The sequence below is a fragment of the Portunus trituberculatus genome, chromosome 28 (genome assembly GCF_017591435.1).
Source record: "Portunus trituberculatus isolate SZX2019 chromosome 28, ASM1759143v1, whole genome shotgun sequence".
In the NCBI taxonomy this organism is placed as follows: Eukaryota; Metazoa; Arthropoda; class Malacostraca; order Decapoda; family Portunidae; genus Portunus; species Portunus trituberculatus.
The window spans coordinates 5,642,439-5,659,769 of NC_059282.1; the positions used below are offsets into that span (position 1 = coordinate 5,642,439).

General features: G+C 48.3%; 4 protein-coding genes and 1 long non-coding RNA gene across 10 annotated transcripts in view; 1 reads left to right on the forward strand and 4 right to left on the reverse strand.

Moving 5' to 3' along the window:
• The window catches only part of LOC123510013 (organic solute transporter subunit alpha-like), a 34,349-nt gene that overhangs the window by 5,887 nt on the left and 11,131 nt on the right, over positions 1-17,331 (forward strand). The gene's annotated exons all lie outside the window — the stretch shown is intronic.
• On the reverse strand, positions 4,041-6,399 carry LOC123510012 (SET domain-containing protein SmydA-8-like). The gene is made up of 3 exons (XM_045264693.1): positions 5,909-6,399; positions 4,648-5,780; positions 4,041-4,544 (listed from the first exon to the last, which is right to left on the reverse strand). The coding sequence occupies exons 1-3, from the start codon at positions 6,073-6,075 to the stop codon at positions 4,285-4,287; spliced, it is 1,560 nt and encodes a 519-aa protein (XP_045120628.1). The 5' UTR covers positions 6,076-6,399; the 3' UTR covers positions 4,041-4,284.
• Positions 6,608-11,760, reverse strand: LOC123510010 (SET domain-containing protein SmydA-8-like). Of its 3 annotated transcripts, XM_045264690.1 has the most exons (4): positions 11,640-11,760; positions 10,628-10,796; positions 9,388-10,535; positions 6,608-7,599 (listed from the first exon to the last, which is right to left on the reverse strand). In XM_045264690.1, exons 2-4 carry the CDS (start codon positions 10,762-10,764, stop codon positions 7,292-7,294), a joined length of 1,593 nt encoding a protein of 530 aa, XP_045120625.1. In that variant the 5' UTR covers positions 10,765-10,796; positions 11,640-11,760; the 3' UTR covers positions 6,608-7,291. The 3 variants fall into 3 exon arrangements, 2 of the variants coding, with proteins under 2 accessions (XP_045120625.1, XP_045120623.1); XM_045264688.1 differs by lacking the exon at positions 11,640-11,760 and having other exon boundaries at positions 10,628-10,914; XR_006676351.1 differs by lacking the exon at positions 11,640-11,760 and having other exon boundaries at positions 7,464-7,599; positions 9,053-10,535; positions 10,628-11,558.
• The window catches only part of LOC123510014, a 12,218-nt gene continuing 7,979 nt past the window's right edge, over positions 13,093-17,331 (reverse strand). Inside the window, exon 2 of the long non-coding RNA XR_006676352.1 lies at positions 13,093-13,325. This is a non-coding gene — a long non-coding RNA (uncharacterized LOC123510014). The remainder of the gene's footprint in view (positions 13,326-17,331) is intronic.
• Positions 13,584-17,331, reverse strand: part of LOC123510011 (histone-lysine N-methyltransferase ASHR1-like) — a 7,274-nt gene continuing 3,526 nt past the window's right edge. For both annotated transcript variants that reach the window (XM_045264692.1, XM_045264691.1), the window contains 2 exons: positions 16,429-17,331; positions 13,584-14,046 (listed from right to left, as the gene is read on the reverse strand). The exon at positions 16,429-17,331 is cut by the window's right edge and continues 242 nt beyond it. In XM_045264692.1, the coding sequence (XP_045120627.1) occupies positions 13,778-14,046; positions 16,429-17,331 (1,172 nt within the window). In that variant the 3' untranslated portion in view covers positions 13,584-13,777. The remainder of the gene's footprint in view (positions 14,047-16,428) is intronic.

Below are 17,331 nucleotides of genomic sequence, written 5' to 3' on the forward strand. Positions count from 1 at the left end.
AAGCGCTCCCCGGGGAGTATTGGTAAGCGCCCAAACAAAAGATACATGAAAAGCTCCTGGTCTCTGTGGTGGTTCTGATAAAAAGATATTCATGAAGCCATACACTAATTTACATTCGATTTATTGTCATGACATCCACGAACCTTACGACATCACTACCTTGGGCAACACACACACACACACACACACACACACACACACACACACATGCGTAGTGTAGTGTAGTGGTTAGCACGCTCGACTCACAATCGAGAGTCCCGGGTTCGAGTCCCGGTAAGCGGCGAGGCAAATGGGCAAGCTTCTTAATGTGTGGCACCTGTTCACCTAGCAGTAAATAGATACGGGATGTAACTCGAGGGGTTGTGGCCTCGCTTTCCCGGTGTGTGTTGTGTGTTGATGTGGTCTCAGTCCTACCCGAAGATCGGTCTATGAGCTCTGAGCTCGCTCCGTAATGGGGAAGACTGGCTGGGTGACCAGCAGGCGACCGAGGTGAATTACACACACACACACACACACACACACACACACGTAACCATACCACTTCTTATCTTATTTTTTCTTAGCACCAACTTTCTCCTTTTCTTTTATCTTTTTTTGTTTAATTTTCGTGTTTCTACCTCGTCTCTAAGATATGACGTGTTCCTCTCTCTGTTTAACTTATTTACTTATTTTTTTCATGTATTCCCATTTAAATAACCGCATTGTTCACTTTTCTTCTTATTCTCCTCATCTTTCTCAGGGACCATAGATTGTGGGGACACTGTGTTAGTATTTGTCAGAAAACTATATCATTATTATCATTATTATTGGTAGTAGTTGCAGTAGTAGTAGTAGTAGTAGTAGTAGTAGTAGTAGTAGTGGTGGTGGTAGCAGTAGTAGTGGTAGTGGCAACATTGCCACTGTACATGTGTTAGGTCAGGTCACTTTATAAAAGTGTGGCACGAGGGACCTCGCCCATATTTTCAACAAGAGTCCTGCAGAGAGGTCAGAGTTCTTCCATCCTCCGGTACTACTGTTATGACCTGAGCTTTTATCTACACCAACTGTTTTTTAGGGTAAGTTTACAGGGACAAGTTTACAAATGTTTTTATTACAATACTAATGATATAAATATTCTTATGAAAAATAGAACACAAACAAGAAAGTAATTAATCACTTTTTTTGTTTTAACAGAAGCTGTGGTTTCCTGCTGTTACTGCGGTTGCAATGGCAGAGGGGACACAGACTAGAAGGAACGGTCGGCCATACAGCAGCGGCGAGAAGGCTATAGCACTGCGTGTCCTGGACTTCTTCCGAAATGAGGTTTTTACCACCAAGATGGAAACGGAATTAGAGATCATACGTAGCTTCAAAGGCTACGGGAGTGTCTGTAAGATCTCTGGCACGCTTCAAGAAAGAAATGAAAGAGGGTGGCCTGCACTCACCGCCAAAGAAGAGAAACAGAGGCTCACCTGTGCTGGACAGTGTGGACTCGTTTGATGAGGCGTGTATCCGACGCATCATTCTTGCATTTTACGAAAAAGGTGAAATCCCTACTTTAAAAAACATCTTGACAAAAGTAAAGGAAGCCCCAGTAAATTTTGAGGGTTCCCTAACATCACTTTATAAAGTAATAAAAAGAATGGGTTTTTCTTATAAAAAAGTAGAAAGCGGCAGAAAAATAATAATGGAGAGAGATGACATTGTTTTCGCACGGTGCAAATATTTGCGAACCATGAAGCAAAACAGATTATCAGAAAATCCACGACCTGAGATTTACCTCGATGAGACGTGGGTCAATCAAAATGAGTGTATCTCTTAAGTGTTGGACAACACCTGACGGTAACTTAGGTCCAAAATTGAAAACTGGCAGAGGGGCAAGATTTATAATTGTTCATGCCGGTGGAATGGATGGTTTTGTACCGAACGGATTATTATCATTCCGATCAAAAAACGGAAATAAGGGAGACTATCATGATTCCATGAATCATGAAAAATCCCTAAAATGGTTTAAAACCCAATTACTCCCAAACATCCCATCCCGCTCATTGATAGTGATGGACAATGCATCATACCATAACAAGATGGTGAATAAAGCGCCAACAATGTCTTCCAAGAGAATGGAAATAATTCTTTGGCTGGAAGACAACAACATTCCCCACCAGCAGGAACACACAAAAGTGGAGCTGTTGGAAGTGGTAAAACGTAACAAAGAAAAACAAGTGTACGCTACAGACACTGTTGCTGAATTGCATGGACACAAAATTGTTAGATTGCCTCCATACCACTGCCAATTGAACCCAATTGAACTGGTGTGGTCACAGGTTAATTATTACATTCGCATGAGAAACTCAAACGATGACCAAAAAATTAGTAAAGTAGAACAATTATGCAAGGAGGCCATCGATCAAATTACTGCAGCAAACTGGCACAAGTGTATGGCGCACACATTGAAAATAGAAAGCGAATTTGTTAACTTGGATGATACCAGTAGTGAAGAGGAGTAACTCTCTCTCTCTCTCTCTCTCTCTCTCTCTCTCTCTCTCTCTCTCTCTCTCTCTCTCTCTCTCTCTCTCTCTCTCTCTCTCTCTCTCTCTCTCTCTCTCTCTCTCTCTCTTTGTATATGATGTAACTGAATTATGTATTTTATGTTGTATATCATAATATATGTAACCTTGCCTGCATATTCAAGTGTGTGTATATATATATATATATATATATATATATATATATATATATATATATATATATATATATATATATATATATATATATATATATATACTTGAATATCACATATAAGATGAAATAAAGTTATTATTGTTATTATTGTTGTTATCATTATTATTATTATTATTATTATTATCATAATCATTATTCTCTCTCTCTCTCTCTCTCTCTCTCTCTCTCTCTCTCTCTCTCTCTCTCTCACACACACACACACACACACACACACACAAGGAGAGAGAGAGAGAGTTGTCTCAGCCTAGGTGTCTCAGGGGAGTTGACCGTGTCAGGTTACTCACCACTCCTTATTCCCAACAAAATGAATATTAGAAAAAAAATAATAATTCGTGTAACATTTCTTCATAAACCATGTACTGTATATACATATATCTATTGTATATTTATATCCTTTCCTTATAATTATGAGGATGTAATTGGAAGTAGTGGAAGTAGTAGTAGTGGTAGCAGTAGTAGTAGTAGTAATGGTAGTGGTAGTATAAATAGCAGTAACGGGTATTATTATTCATGATGATCTTGGCTATGGTGTGTGTGTGTGTGTGTGTGTGCTTGGCGGACAACAGGAGGCGATTCAGAAGTTGGCAACCTCCTGTACAACTTACGTAATGTCTACAGGAGATTTCGTATACACCGGCGCACAACCATTCCCTTTTTGCCTTTTATTCTTCCCTTCCCTTGATTCTGTTTTTATTTAATTTCTTTAAGCATTTCATCGTCCATTTTTTAGAACTATTGTTTTGTAATCCCTTTTTTTATAACTCTTTCTTCTGTTTCACTTTTACAATTAGGCAATTTTAACTTTTACTTGAGAGAGAGAGAGAGAGAGAGAGTTCCGGGAGTCATGCTAAGCATCACGCCCTTATGTCAACACTGATTTGTTTACTTTCCTGCTGGGGACTTGCTGGACTTCCTCTCTCTCTCTCTCTCTCTCTCTCTCTCTCTCTCTCTGACGTCACTAGGGGGACTTCCCTTGGCCGCTTCAGGGAACGTGGTGTTGGCTTACTTGCTAGAGTACCGTGTGTGTGTGTGTGTGTGTGTCGCTGAGTGAGTGTGTGTGTATGTCGCTGGGTGAGTGTATAAGGTCATGACGGAGAGTTGTTCACGCCGCCTTGCTACATCCGTGATGTCATCATCTTAGACTCATATCGTTTCCTGTTTGGTATCTCCTTTTTATATTGTTCTTCTCTATCGTGCTTTTTATCTTATCTGCGACAGGAAGAAAAAACGGCCAGTCTAATTTTTTTTCTTATTTTCTGAGTTTTGTTATCTTACTTCTCGCTATGAGGCGGTTGGAGGGAAGGGAAGGAAACATGGTGGAGTGAGAAATTCTTTTATACAATACCTTCTGCACACAGTGGCTAATATGCCTCGTGTTGACACCCCCCCCCCCCACACACACACACACATTCACCACCGTCGGCATTATAATGTTGAGCGTGGCCCTTCCTCATCACGTGCTCAGGGCGAGGTAGGTTAGGGCTTTCAGGTGTCCCCGGGGCCATGATGCCGAGGGCCGCGGGTTGAGATATCTACGAGGTCTGTCATGTTGCGGTGTGTCAGTCACTGGCTCACTGCATCTCCGCTATTGGTCGCTATGAGGTCAAACACGTGTTCTCGCATCTTCCGCGCCGCCTCCAGCCACCGCAGTTCCGTGGACGCCGGCGGCTCGAGCTCCAGGATCTTGATGGAGGCGTCCAGCATGGTGACGGCGCGGTTCAGTCCCTGCTCCAAGGCCTTGCTGGGCACCTTTTCCTCTAAGGTAGCCATCTGCAGCTCCGCCGCCTCCTTCTCCACCATGGCGGCGTTGAACAGCGACACACCTGTGGGTTGGCAGCAGAGTTAGTGAGGTGTGGGTGAAATGAGGCATGCACAGTTAAGGAATGACTTACCTTCCCCACCTCTTGCCCCTCGCCCCTGACTTACCCTTCCTGCGGGTAGCACCGGGCTCCAGGCGTTGGTACAACCCTATAATTCGCTGCCACAAGTCCCTCCGAACGCTGAGAGTGCGCGGCGTGGTGGTGTCCTGCAGGTGGTGCAGCACCATCTGTGCTGCCGTCAGCCACACGAAATGATTGGTGTGGAAGGTGTTAGCGGCGTCAGTCAACATCTGCAGTGCCGCCTCCATGTTCGTGCTATCCTTTTGGATGCGCTGCACGTATTCCTCAGCCTGGCGCACCACCTCCTCTTCGGGCTTCTCTTCACCACACTCTGGGCAGGACCAGGGGCGTCCTCCTCCCTCATAAGGCTCCAGGAATCCACCCGAACACTGTGGACACAGCGGACTGGAAAAGTAAGTGCCCAACTCTGTGTGGTCCGTGCACCGTTCACAACTGCACCGAAAGTAGTAAAGACTGGTGAGATCACCCTGCCGCCGCCACAGCGGGTCTGAGGGTGGCAGGTAGCTGAACAGCAGCGGTTCGCCCTTCTTGATGGACACGGCGGCTCGCGCATACACGGTGCCGTCTGGATCTGAGCGGATGGTCACGTTGGGGCAGCACGAGTGGTTCATGAGGTAGAGCGTCGTATAGAGGCCGCGCAGTGCCTCCCTGCGGGCACCGTATGTGTTGATGGCATTGGTGATGATGGCGCCGTGCACGTGGCGCACTGTCTCCTCGTCCCAGCCGCCGTCCAGCACCTTAGTGAAGTAGGTGACGGCGATTTCCGTGTGAGGCTCGTTCTCCTGCCGCCGTTTCTCTGCATGGCTCTCCATGGCGCGCACCTTCTTCCAGGCCTCGGGATTCGTCTCCTGCAGCAGCAAACATCGCAGCACCAGGATCACGTCGTAGCGCGGTGTCTTAATGTACCCGGGGGGCACCGCCACGCCCTTGGTGTCTGTTGCCAGCACGGCACACTCTGCTTGGTGGAGCGGCGCGGCGGCACACTCGAGGGAACACAGCGGCCAGGAGCAGCGAGGGCAGCGGGGAAAGCCGTCTTCCATGATGGGGCAGTGGCAGCCCAGGCAGATGGGAAAGGAATCTGCCGTGGGACCCAGAACCACCGGGGCTTCTCGCACCACTAGCTGGCCCTCCTGCAGGCTCCGGGAGGCCACCAGATGTCTGCGGGCAGTAAGGAACGAGTCACTCTGTTAAGTGTGGCCTTGTATTCCTGTTGAGTCATGTGTGTGTCACGGGGTGATGGAGGGATGGAGTGATGCTGTTATCTCAATATACGTAATATCACTCACCGGCCCGTCCCAGGGTCGGTGGTTAGCGTGAAGGGCCAGCACTGAGCCTTGTGGGCCGACCAGTGCTGCCGCTGGTGGTCCTTGCTGCAGTAGTGCACAGCGCTGCAGCCGCCGCATCGCAACGAGGCCTCGCCGCCGCACTGACCACACCGCCCTTTGCCCTCCATTGTAGCTCACGTGACCTTGGGGGATTCCACTTACTTCTCGATGCCCATATGCTGCCAGATACGACTGTCGCTGATTGCACCACTTGTTGTACCACAAAGCACTTCCTTGCACCTCAGATAACTTCAACTCGAGCCCCTCCACTCTGCACCCAGGGAGGCAGGCGCCACCCACCACTGAACCTGCCGCGCCGCACACCACTACTTCACTCCGGCGGGAGACACGCGTGCTGCCTCCGTGTGTGCCGCGGCGATGTGGTCGCCGGGAGATCGTCCCAGCGGCTTTCTGACACTAAAATACCTGCTCAGTGCCAATAACCGCTGGCAGATGACTGCCGACACGCTGTGCCTGTGTGCACCGACCCGACCACTTTTTTTTTTCGCTTGTCATTCACAGTTGTTTGGCGGTGGAGTGGGGTGCGGGGGCTGGGGGAGCCAGGGGGACCACGCCGGTGACGTTAGGGAACTATGTAATAATGTTTTGGGTGCGGTGTGCCGTGTGGTGCACGGAGTGACGCGCTCTTACACTCGCTGTCTCTTTTTTTATGACTTTATTCTCTCCCTTGTCTCGCTGCCATTCCCTCCTTGTCGTTCAAACCTCCTTCTCTATTACCATTGCTTGCTCCATCCCTCCCTCCCTCCTTCCCTTCCTCTCCACGCTCCACACTCTTCATTTTATCTTTATTTCTTTTCTTTTAGCCTCACGGACGAAAGTTTCACCTAGTTTTCCTTTAGTCTGCACGTCTGGCCTCCCTGTGATATCAGATTGGCGCCAAAACCGTATAGGGTTACGTGTCTGCTAGGCCAGAATAGCTATCGTCTTCACTCCCCTCTTGTCCCTCCCTTTCCCCTCTCTCTCTCTCTCTCTGGTTTCACTCGCAATGATAAGTTGATTGATGCCTACACGTCTTCCAATCACGAGTGCTGCCACCGTGACGTCATGCGCTGTACAAATAGAGCCACGTGGCCGTAGGGGTGAACAGGTCCCCCTTCAGTGGCCACGGGAGGAGGGAGGAGGGAAGGAGAAAGAAATAGTAAATTCACGGCATCTAAAACCTTTCACCACCACTCACAAATGTAAATTGATAGTCTTAATGGCTGCAAATTATGAATGAGTCGTCGAATTTGTCCCTCGATTTGTGAAACTTCTAAAATAAACCACATTGCTACTCGCGCATCAAAGAAAACGCACGGCTCGGAGGGCAAACTCGTGCTTTCTTCACGCGTGGCCGTTCTTTTCCATTGGTGCCACCTCTCCGTTCTTCTCCTGCGAGGGAAAACTGATGTAGACTGGAGGCGCCTCACCCAACTCCCCGGCAACCACATTGATGGCAACTTGAATCTTCTGGAGCCAGTTGAGTTCGTGTGATCCAGAGGGCTCCAGGTTCATGATATCAGCGGCCTCCTGAAGGTGCTGGAGCGCGCGGTGGAGCTCCTGCCTGAAGAAGTGGTCGGTGAGCGTCCCTTCCCCTCGCTCAACCCTCGTCAGGTCCGCCTCGACGGTGCCCAGGTGGTAGAGAGTCACACCTGCACCCAAGGACAGATTCGTGAGAGCAGTGGAGAGAGAGGAGAGAGAGGAAGAGTGGTAGGGAAGGAGAAAGTGGTGGGAGAGAAGTGGACAGGTGACATGAGGGAGAGAGAGAGGAAAGAAAAAAGGAGATTAGGGGGAAGGGAGAAGGAAGGGGGAGGAGTGGCAGGAAAAAAGAGATGGTGGGAAGGAAGGAAACAGGATACAGGAGGGAGAAAGGGAGAGAGAGGAAGGAATCAGTGACTTTTTGGGGAGATTAGGGAAGAAAAGAAAGGAAAAAAGGAAAGAGGAGAGAATGTAGAGAGAGAGATTGAGGGAGAGAATAGTGACATGCAGAAAGAAAAAAAAATAAATGCGACAAATATATCTATGAAAAAGGGAGAAAATAGATAAAAATAAAGAATAATAAAGGAAAATTAAGAACAATAACTCATGGAATAGAAAAAAAACGAAATAAAATAGAGAGAGAGAGAGAGAGCGTTCATATCCAAATAACCACAGAGGGTAAAGAGGCAATATATACTCGTTTAAACAAGAGGAAGAGGAAGAGGAAGACAGCAAAAAAAAAAAGATGCTACTGTCAAGAGAGTGAAGTGTCAAAGAAGCTTACAACCTACAGTAAAGAGGGGAGGAGGAGGAGAAAAGGGGGGAGAAGAGATGGAGAAGGAGAGGAGACGAACATTACACCCAAGTAGAGAAGAGGCAAGGGGGAAAGTATGATGATTGGGAGGGAGAAAGAAAGGAAGGTGCCAGAACAGAATAGTAGACCTTTTGAAGTATCCCAAGTCAACTTTAAGATATTGTTTAGGAATGTTAAGTGGTTTGACTTGTTCCGAGGCGAGTGAGGTGAAGAGGACACTGTGCATAGACTGAGACGCAACAAAAGCCACAAACACTGTAAAGGAGGAACAAAAAGGCCTCGACCAATACACAATGGGTGACACTTCCTCATCTTACGCAACGAGAGAGAGAGAGAGAGAGAGAGAGAGAGAGAAAATCACACTGCATTGATACATCTTTGCTGGGGAATGTAGGAAAAATTGTACTTGCTTTGCTGTGGCTGAGTCAGAGAGAGAGAGAGAGAGAGGCTTGAAAAAGAATAGTGTATAAAAAATAACCTTGAAAAATTTACGTAACAACATCTTTTAGTGATAAACAACTTCTACTTTCTGTCTTTCGGTACGTGACTATAGGAGAGAGAGAGAGAGAGAGAGAGAGAGAGATTAAGATATCCCCGTCTTGGAAAATTTGTCAGACATAACCCTGAGATACATTTTGGCGTTGTAGCTCAAGACTTGACCGAAATATTGAGACTTTAGTTATGGAAATGATAAACGTCGAGCTATCTTGAGAATTGTCACTGTATAACGTAAGAGCAGAGAGAGAGAGAGAGAGAGAGAAACACATATACGTACTCAACACTTGGCAGGTATAACGAGAACCAGACACTACCTTACGCCCACCGCCGCCTCTCTCCGTCTGGGCGTGTGTGTGTGTGTGCATGTATCAGATCCCGCCGGCAGCAGAGGCATCAGGGGGCAGGTGGAGGCGTGGCGTTATGCTCAATTGAGGAATGGCTGCGGTTGTGAGAGCTTGTTAGGTGAAGCACATTACCAGAGAGAGAGAGAGAGAGAGAGAGAGAGAGAGATTAGGTTGGTGGTATGGTACGTTGAGCAGATGTGCCGCAGGTGTGTTAGGGTCAGCGTCAGCATGACTCGCCGGTCAGTGGCTCCTCCAAGCGGGGGCGGCGGGAGGTGAGTGAGCGAAAGGAGGGAGGGGCACGGCACCTCGTCTCCTGGTCATGCCGGGCTCCAGGATGCTGTAGATGTGCAAGAGTCTCTGCCACAGCTGCCGCTTGAGCGTCATGGCCTTGCGGGAGTGGTCCGGCGCGAGCGTCCTGATGGCCACCTGCGCCGCCATGACCCACACGTAGTGGTGGGCGTGGAAGGCCATCTGCACGCCGTCCAGGATGCCCCGCACGGCCGTCGGGGTGCTCTTGATGAAGGTGTCGTCATAATCAAAACGGCTCATCCAACGGTCCACCTCCTCCCTGATGGCTGCCTCCTCCTGCCGTCTGCCACACACCGGGCACTCCCATGTGGCGTCCCCTAGCCAAGTGGTGGGCTCCAGGTACTGGCCGCGGCACTCAGGGCACGGCAGCGAGGAGTAGTGCACGCCCAGCTCTGTGGGGTCACTGCATCGGTCACAGTCACAGATGAAGTAGTGCGTTTGTTTGGTGTAGGCGCGGCGCTCCCACAGTGGATGGAGGGTGGACGTGTAGGCCACCGTGAGGGCGTCGCCGCCCGCCAGGTCACGAGCCGCACGTACAAACATGGTGCCTTTGCCGTCAGACGACACGGAGACGGATGGGCGGCAGGAGTGGTTGAGGCGAGACAGTTGCAGGTACAGGCCCCGCAGCCTCACGCCGGAGGGACTCGTCCACTCGAAACTGTTGGTGGTGATGGCGTCACGTACGTGGTGTACCAGCTGGGTGTCCTCCTCCACCTTGAGTACCTGCGTCACGTAGTCGACAGTGGTCTGGTGGTCATCATCGTCCTCCAGTAAGCGGTAAGGCACGTGGCTGGCCAGCTCCAGCAGGTGGCGCCACGCGTCAGGGTTTGTCCTTCGCAGCAAAAGGCACCGCACCACCAGGATGACGTCATACTTCGAACTGTAGCCGAAGAACTGTGGCTGTCCGATCCTTTGGCTGTCGGCTGCCAGCACGGGGCACTCAGCGGCGTGACGGAGGCTGGAGGCGCATCGCTGTGAGCACAGGGGCCACCAGCACCGCTCACACCGCGGCACAGCCTCATCACTTATTAGTTCGTGGCAGCCCAAACACACAGGGTAGCAGGAGGCGCGTGGCCCCAGCGCCACGGGCGATTCATACACCAGCAGCTCCCCCGGTGACACCGGCCGCTGTGCCACCAGGAATCTGCAGGCGGGAACATGGCAGTAATGCGAGCAGGTTAGGGCAGAACCGGCTGCCGGCGAGTCACACACACAAAGTACGACACTAAGCCTTACCTGCCGGCGTCAGAAGAAGACTGCTCGGCGACGGGAAAGTCTGGAGCTTGCAGTGCTTGTGAAGGAATCTTCTGTCGGTGCGCTTGTGGCTGAGGAGCCATCTGCCTAGATCTAGTGTGCCCTTCCGCCCCTCCCATGGCACCTGACGGGCCACGGTGCCTTCCTCCTACTGAAAAGTAACGCCGGAAAGAAGATATTAGATGCCTGCCACACCCCGCCACTGACAGCCCTGCATGCGCCTCCCGCGCCTCGCTGAAGGTCATCGAGAACATTTAAAAATAAAAAAAAAAAAAAAAAAACGAATTCATGTGTCCGTAAGGTTTCTCGTTAAAGAGCCGCCACATCGCTGACATCTGCTGTCAGAACACTGCTTTCTGGAGCCTTGACACACACACACACACACACACACACACACACACACACACACACACACACACACACATAGTCACACACACACACACACACACACACACACACACACACACACACACACACACACACACACACACACACACACACACACACACACACACATCAACGTCCCTTCTTTGCGACGTCTTTGCCATATCGTGCAGCGCCGGGAACAGCAGCACATAGGGCGCGGTGCTGCTGTGTTGGCGGCGGCGGGGGAGGAAATGTTGGTCGCTCGCCAGAAGCAGCAGCAGCAGCAGCAGTGAGTCGACAGAAGACAGTTATACCTCGTCTGTCCTACAACCTCCCTGCTAATGCCCACACACCAACATTCGTTTTCTTTCTAGCACCAAGTTCCCATTTTCTGCGGTGCTTGTTTTCCTTTAGAGTCACCCCTGTATGTACGGATTTAACACCTTTTATAAGCACTAGGCGAGGTGTTGATCGCTTCACAGATCTTGTTTGACTTGTAAATTCACATCTGACTTGATTCTAGACGCCTTGCTGTAAACCCATCAGTCACCGGATCTTCTCTTCTCTTTTCTTTGTGTTCTCTTCTTGCTCACGAGCGTCTCCTCACATCACCTGTCCCGTGACTCACCTGGGAGCGCTGTAGGTCACTCTCGTCTCTCGTGGTGAAAAATTCCAGGTGAGTATGAGTGGCAGCTTCCTCTAGCGATGGTTGGTGACAAGATACTGCCTTCCTTCGCTGGCTGTCCCTTTCCCCTTCACCCCCTTCTTCCGTCACCCTTCCCCTCATTCACATTTTTTCACACTTTTTTTCGTGTCCTCGCCACCCGCTACTCATTTGTTAAGTAAATAGTTGTGGTGTGCCATCTATAATTTTATTATCTACGGCTCTATTACTTAAGTTTATAGTCTCTCTCGCTCTCTCTCCCACCAGTTTCCTCTCACTCCCCAGTTCAACACTCACCCAGTCATCCCCCAGGCCCCCAGTACTCATCTCCTTACGCTTCCCCAGTAACCTAACACTCTCGATAGTCCATCACTGCCCCGGCTCCCCACAGTCCCCAGTCCCTAGTCCCCAGTCCCCTGCTCTCTGGCTACGATCTTGCCTACCTCGTCACCGTTCGCCAGTTGGGTTCTCGCCAGGTGTTTCTTTAAGGCTGCAACTATTTTACTGGCCTGCTATTAATTGCTATTTAAAACAAAGGAAGTGGGGAGAGATAGCAAAGAGGAATGAAAGGAGGAGGAGAAGCAGGTGAGGGGGAATTATGTAGGGTGGTTAAGTATATTGTAAAGGTGTTTCTTTGAGGCCACGACTGTTTTACTGACCTGCTTTTAACGAAGAGGAAGAAAAAGAGGAGGTGGAATGGGAAGTGGAATTGTATAAGGTACGAATTAAATATATGGTGAAGGTGTTTATTTAAGGTCACAGCTGTTTTTATGGCCTGCTATTAACCCTTTGAGTACCATGACGCGTTTTTAATATTCATTGTGCATACTATTTGGTGATTTTATACAGCTTCAGAAACTCATGTGGGGATTGAAATAGTGAAGACTCTGGCCATTAATCTTCTGACCTCCATAGACCCTTCCTAATGTCAATGAAATCGTCTAATTGTACACATATATCTCAAGATAAAGAATGTGTCACAATATTTAAAACAAAGGAAGTGGGGGAGATAGCAAAGGGGAAGGAGGAAAGGAAGAGGAGAAGCAGGAGGGGACATTATGCAGGGTAAGATTAAGTAATATTGTCAAGGTTTGTATTTCACGTGAGTTTAGTTCAGTCACGCTTTTCGGTTTGTCGTGAAAGAAAATGGGATGTCATGTCGTAGTATGTTTTTTTTTTTATAGTAGTGATTTGTATTGACGTGTATGGCATTCAAGGTTGTTTTATATATTTATTTTGTTTTTTATAGTTTATGTAGCGTCAGTGGAGCGGCGACGTGTGTGTGTGTGTGTGTGTGTGTGTGTGTGTGTGTGTGTGTTCTGACAATGATTGATGAACACTAGACATATACGTAAGGTCTCTCTCTCTCTCTCTCTCTCTCTCTCTCTCTCTCTCTCTCTCAGAAGAAAACAACGAATTTACAAACCATATATTTAATCCATCACAAACATTCTTAACTTAATCATTACACTCAATACATTACAGAAAATATATTTTTTATCTCTTTTCTTGTGTACTTCTTTTTAGCATCGTAAAATATGGCATCTAGTGAGTAATGTGTTAGCGAATGCATAGAAAAATATATTGATTGATTAGAAAGCGTTTGTATTAGTGCTCTCTCTCTCTCTCTCTCTCTCTCTCTCTCTCTCTCTTGTACAGAAAACTCGAAAAAAATTAAGCGCAATAAATTAGCAAAACAAAACAAATCTACTTTTTAAACAGAAAAGAAAAGAACTCAAGAAAAAAAATCGATGACTGGTTAATCTCTCTCTCTCTCTCTCTCTCTCTCTCTCTCTCTCTCTCTCTCTCTCTCTCTCTCTGCGTTGCTGTCTTTACTTTTATTTTCGTCGTAGTCACAGTTCCGTAGTGGCCTGTGAATTAATTTAACTCTCTCTCTCTCTCTCTCTCTCTCTCTCTCTCTCTCTCTCTCTCTCTCTCTCTCTCTCTCTCTCTCTCTCTCTCTCTCTCTCTCTCTCTCTCTGCGTAGCTGTCTTTTACTTTTATTTCCTTCGTAGTCACAGTTCCGTTGTGGCCTGTGAATTAATGTATCTCTCTCTCTCTCTCTCTCTCTCTCTCTCTCTCTCTCTCTCTCTCTCTCACAATCAACACCCTTTGTCACGAGACAGCAGATCGGCGCGTTCCATCTCTTTCATCAGCTCACACGCTTCTTGCTTCCTGGCCAGCGCTCTCTCCGCCAACACGTGCACATTCACTTGGGCTGGCTCGAGACTCAGTATGTCCGCTGCCTCCTGGAATTGCTCGATGACTGGCTTCAGCTTGATCATTAGGGCAGGGGCGTAGATGCTGTTCTGAAGGTACTCGTTTCTGATCCAGTTCATCATACTCAGCGCCATTTCCAGGATTCCCATGCCTGTGGAGTGATTAGTTTAGTTGACCTGTGTGTTTGGAAGGGATGTGTGTGTTGTTTAGGTCCTGTTTGAGTTACTTTGGGTTTCCTGAGGTGTTGAAGGGAATTGAAGGAGTTGTGTGAGTGGTGGTAGTGAATAGGAGGATGAAAGACACTATTTAGGTTAGTAGACGTGTGTTTTTGGAAGAGATTTGTGTTGTCTAAGTTTTGTTTGAGTTATTTTGATTTACTAGGGAGAGGGAGGGAATTTGAGGGGAGTGTGAGTGGTGGTAGTGAATAGAAGGATGCAAAACAGTATTTAGCTTATTTAACGTGTGTGTTTTGGGATTTGAGTGTTGTTTAGGTTCTGTTTGAGTTACTTTGGGTTCCCTGAGGAGCTGAAGGGAATTGAAGGAGTTGTGTGAGTGGTGGTAGTGAATAGGAGGATGAAAGACGCTATTTAGTTTAGTTGACGTATATTGTTTTTTTTTTTTTTTCTGAGTGAATTGAGAATATTGCTTGGGTTGTCTTGATTTATTGAGGGGATTAAAGAGGGCTGTGTGAGTGTCGTGGTGATGAATGGAAACATGGGAGAGAATATGTAGTTTAGGTTGTCATTTAGGTTGTTTTGATTTACTGAATGAAACTTTGATGGATGACGTAAATGCAACGGTGAAGAGACGCGAGACAGACAGACAGACAGACAGACGAACCAGGTTGGCATGTATAGACTGATAAGGAAGCTGACAGATACATATATAGACTGTCACACACATACAAATATAGATAAGGACTGTAACATCAGACAAAGTACTCTTGTCGTGAAAGTAGAAGGGCGAGGAGGGTGAGGGAGACCAACATCGTGTCAACCTGCATACTGGGGAGAGGAGAGTAGTGGCTGGGTGACAAGGAGTGGGATGAGGGAAGGAGGACAGCAACAGCACAAATAAATAAGTCTCCCCAGCCAAGCCTTGTCTCAGGGGCGGGGACACAGAAAACGGAATTCTCACTTGTATTTTTAGTAAGACAATTTAGCAGCAGGTACAGCATGGCGGTGAGATATACAGCAATAGTAATAGCGGCTTAGTTTGATGTATGATAAAAGTCAGTTCCGCTTAGCAAGGACGTCTTCAGAAGCATTCCAATTATTTAGTCATCAGTAGGAAACGTAAGAAATTGTATTAGAGACATTCTGAAACACTCCTGCTCTACGTTTTGTTTGCTTCCACTACATTCAAAAAATTTTAGTAGTTGAAGTTACAGTTTTCAAGCGTGTTCTTATGGTTATAGTGACAGAATCATGACTTCTTTTTTTTTTCATTATCAACCCCTTGAATACCATGACACGTTTTCATACTTCTAATGGTTACTATTGGGTGATTTTATACAGCTTCAGAAACTTATGTGAGCATTGAAATAGTAAAGACTTTGGCCATTAATCCTCCGACCTCCATGATCCTTCCTAATGTCAATAAAATCGTGTAACCATACCCAAAAAGTCATGGTAGAATGCGTCTCAGTACTGAATGGGTTAACAGTAACGATGAAAAACCGGCTTATCATCCCCATAACCTTTGAAAATAGTGAGAGAATAGAGCGTTTCAGAACACGGGCCATAGTAGATAAGATAAGGAATACGGCAAAGGCGGGTCATGTGGTCCTTCCGTTCTTCCTCCCGTGTTGATCTGTGGACTGGCGACTCCCGTGTAGGTGAGGTCAGAGTTCCTGGTCCCTAGTGCCTCTTTGTTTCGCTTAGCAGTGCGTTACGGGCGGAGCTGCGTCAGGCTGAGTGGAGGGTGACTGAGATACTGTATGTGTGTGTGTGTGTGTGTGTGTGTGTGTGTGTGTGTGTGTGTGTGTGTGTGTGTGTGTGCGTGTTAGTCGGTCAAGGGATGTGTTATTTTTATTTGTGGAAAAAGAGAACTGGGTTTTAAGAGAGAGAGAAAGAGAGTGAGTGTGTGTGTGTGTGTGTGTGTGTGTGTGTGTGTGTGTGTGTGTGTGTGCGTGTGCGTGTGTGTCCTTGATGTGTGAAAATAAAGGTTGGAATCTGGGCGCGTAAGATCAGCCGGCACAGCCTCCCTCAGTCCTCAGCTAGGTTAGCGAGGCAATACCTGTTAACACGTTCGAGCCCTGTGCTGGCAAGGCTCGTCCTCTACAGCCCGCGTCAAGGAATGCCTTCCTACTGAGCCTACAACTCTGACAGAATCTCGCTGTATACTGACCTTGGCGGCGGCTTCTGAACATTGAGACATCACCCTGGGGAAGGGAGAGGAAGGAGGGATGGAGCGGGAGAGGGAAGAAGAAGAGGAACAAGAAGAGTAGGTGTGGCAAAGCAAGCAGAGGAGTCACACGCCGCGCCCAGTGCTTGCCCTGCCCTCGGCGCCGCTGCTGTGCTACGAGCCTCACCTCGTTTCCTGGTCATTCCTGGCTCCAGCTTGCCATACAACACCGACAATTTCTTCCAGATTTCGACGCGCAGTGCGAGTCCTCTATTAGTATCATCGTTCATCAGCTTGTGGAGCATTTTCTGCGCCACCTTCATCCACACAAAGTGCTGCGAGTGGAACTCTTGCTCCACCTGCTCCAGCAAGAACTGCAGCCGCCTGATGGAGCTGGTGTCCGACACGTCTGACATCTCCAGGGTGCTCAGCACTGTCTGCACCTCGTCCTTCACTCGCTGCTCAGACTTCTCGGCCTTGCAGTTCGGGCAGACCCACTTGAGGTTTTCCAGCCACGTCTGGGGCTTCATGATCATGTTGCTGCACTCTAAGCACCTCGGGTTGGAGAAGTCTGTGTCCATCTCACTGGGATCGTCGCAGCGATTACATTCACACGTGAAAAAATAGTTTTCCTTGAGGCAAGTTCTGCGCTCCCACAAGGGCATTGCGGTACCCGTGTAGGTGACGTACATGGGCTCTCCGGGCTCCAGTGCCACGGCTGTCCTGGCATACATCGCACCTTCGGTCGTGAAGGAGAGTTGCAAGTTTGGAGTGCATGCGTGGTTGAAAAAGTGAATCCTGGGATGCAGAGCACGTAGGGGCACGCCGTAGGGGCTCGTCATCTGCATGGCGTTGGTGGCGATGGCGCCTCTCACCTGTTCCACCTCTTTCCTCGTGAAGTCAAGGCCCAAAAGTTTATTGAGCACATAAACACTGATATCCAGCTCCACCTTGCCCTCCTCGGCGCGCTGCTCGCTGTGGTGCTCCATGGCCATCACCACGCCCCACTTCTCGGGGTTGGAATCACGCAGCATCAAGATGCGCAGCACCATGATGATGTCGTAGCGCATCGTCTCCTCGTTGTTTTCGG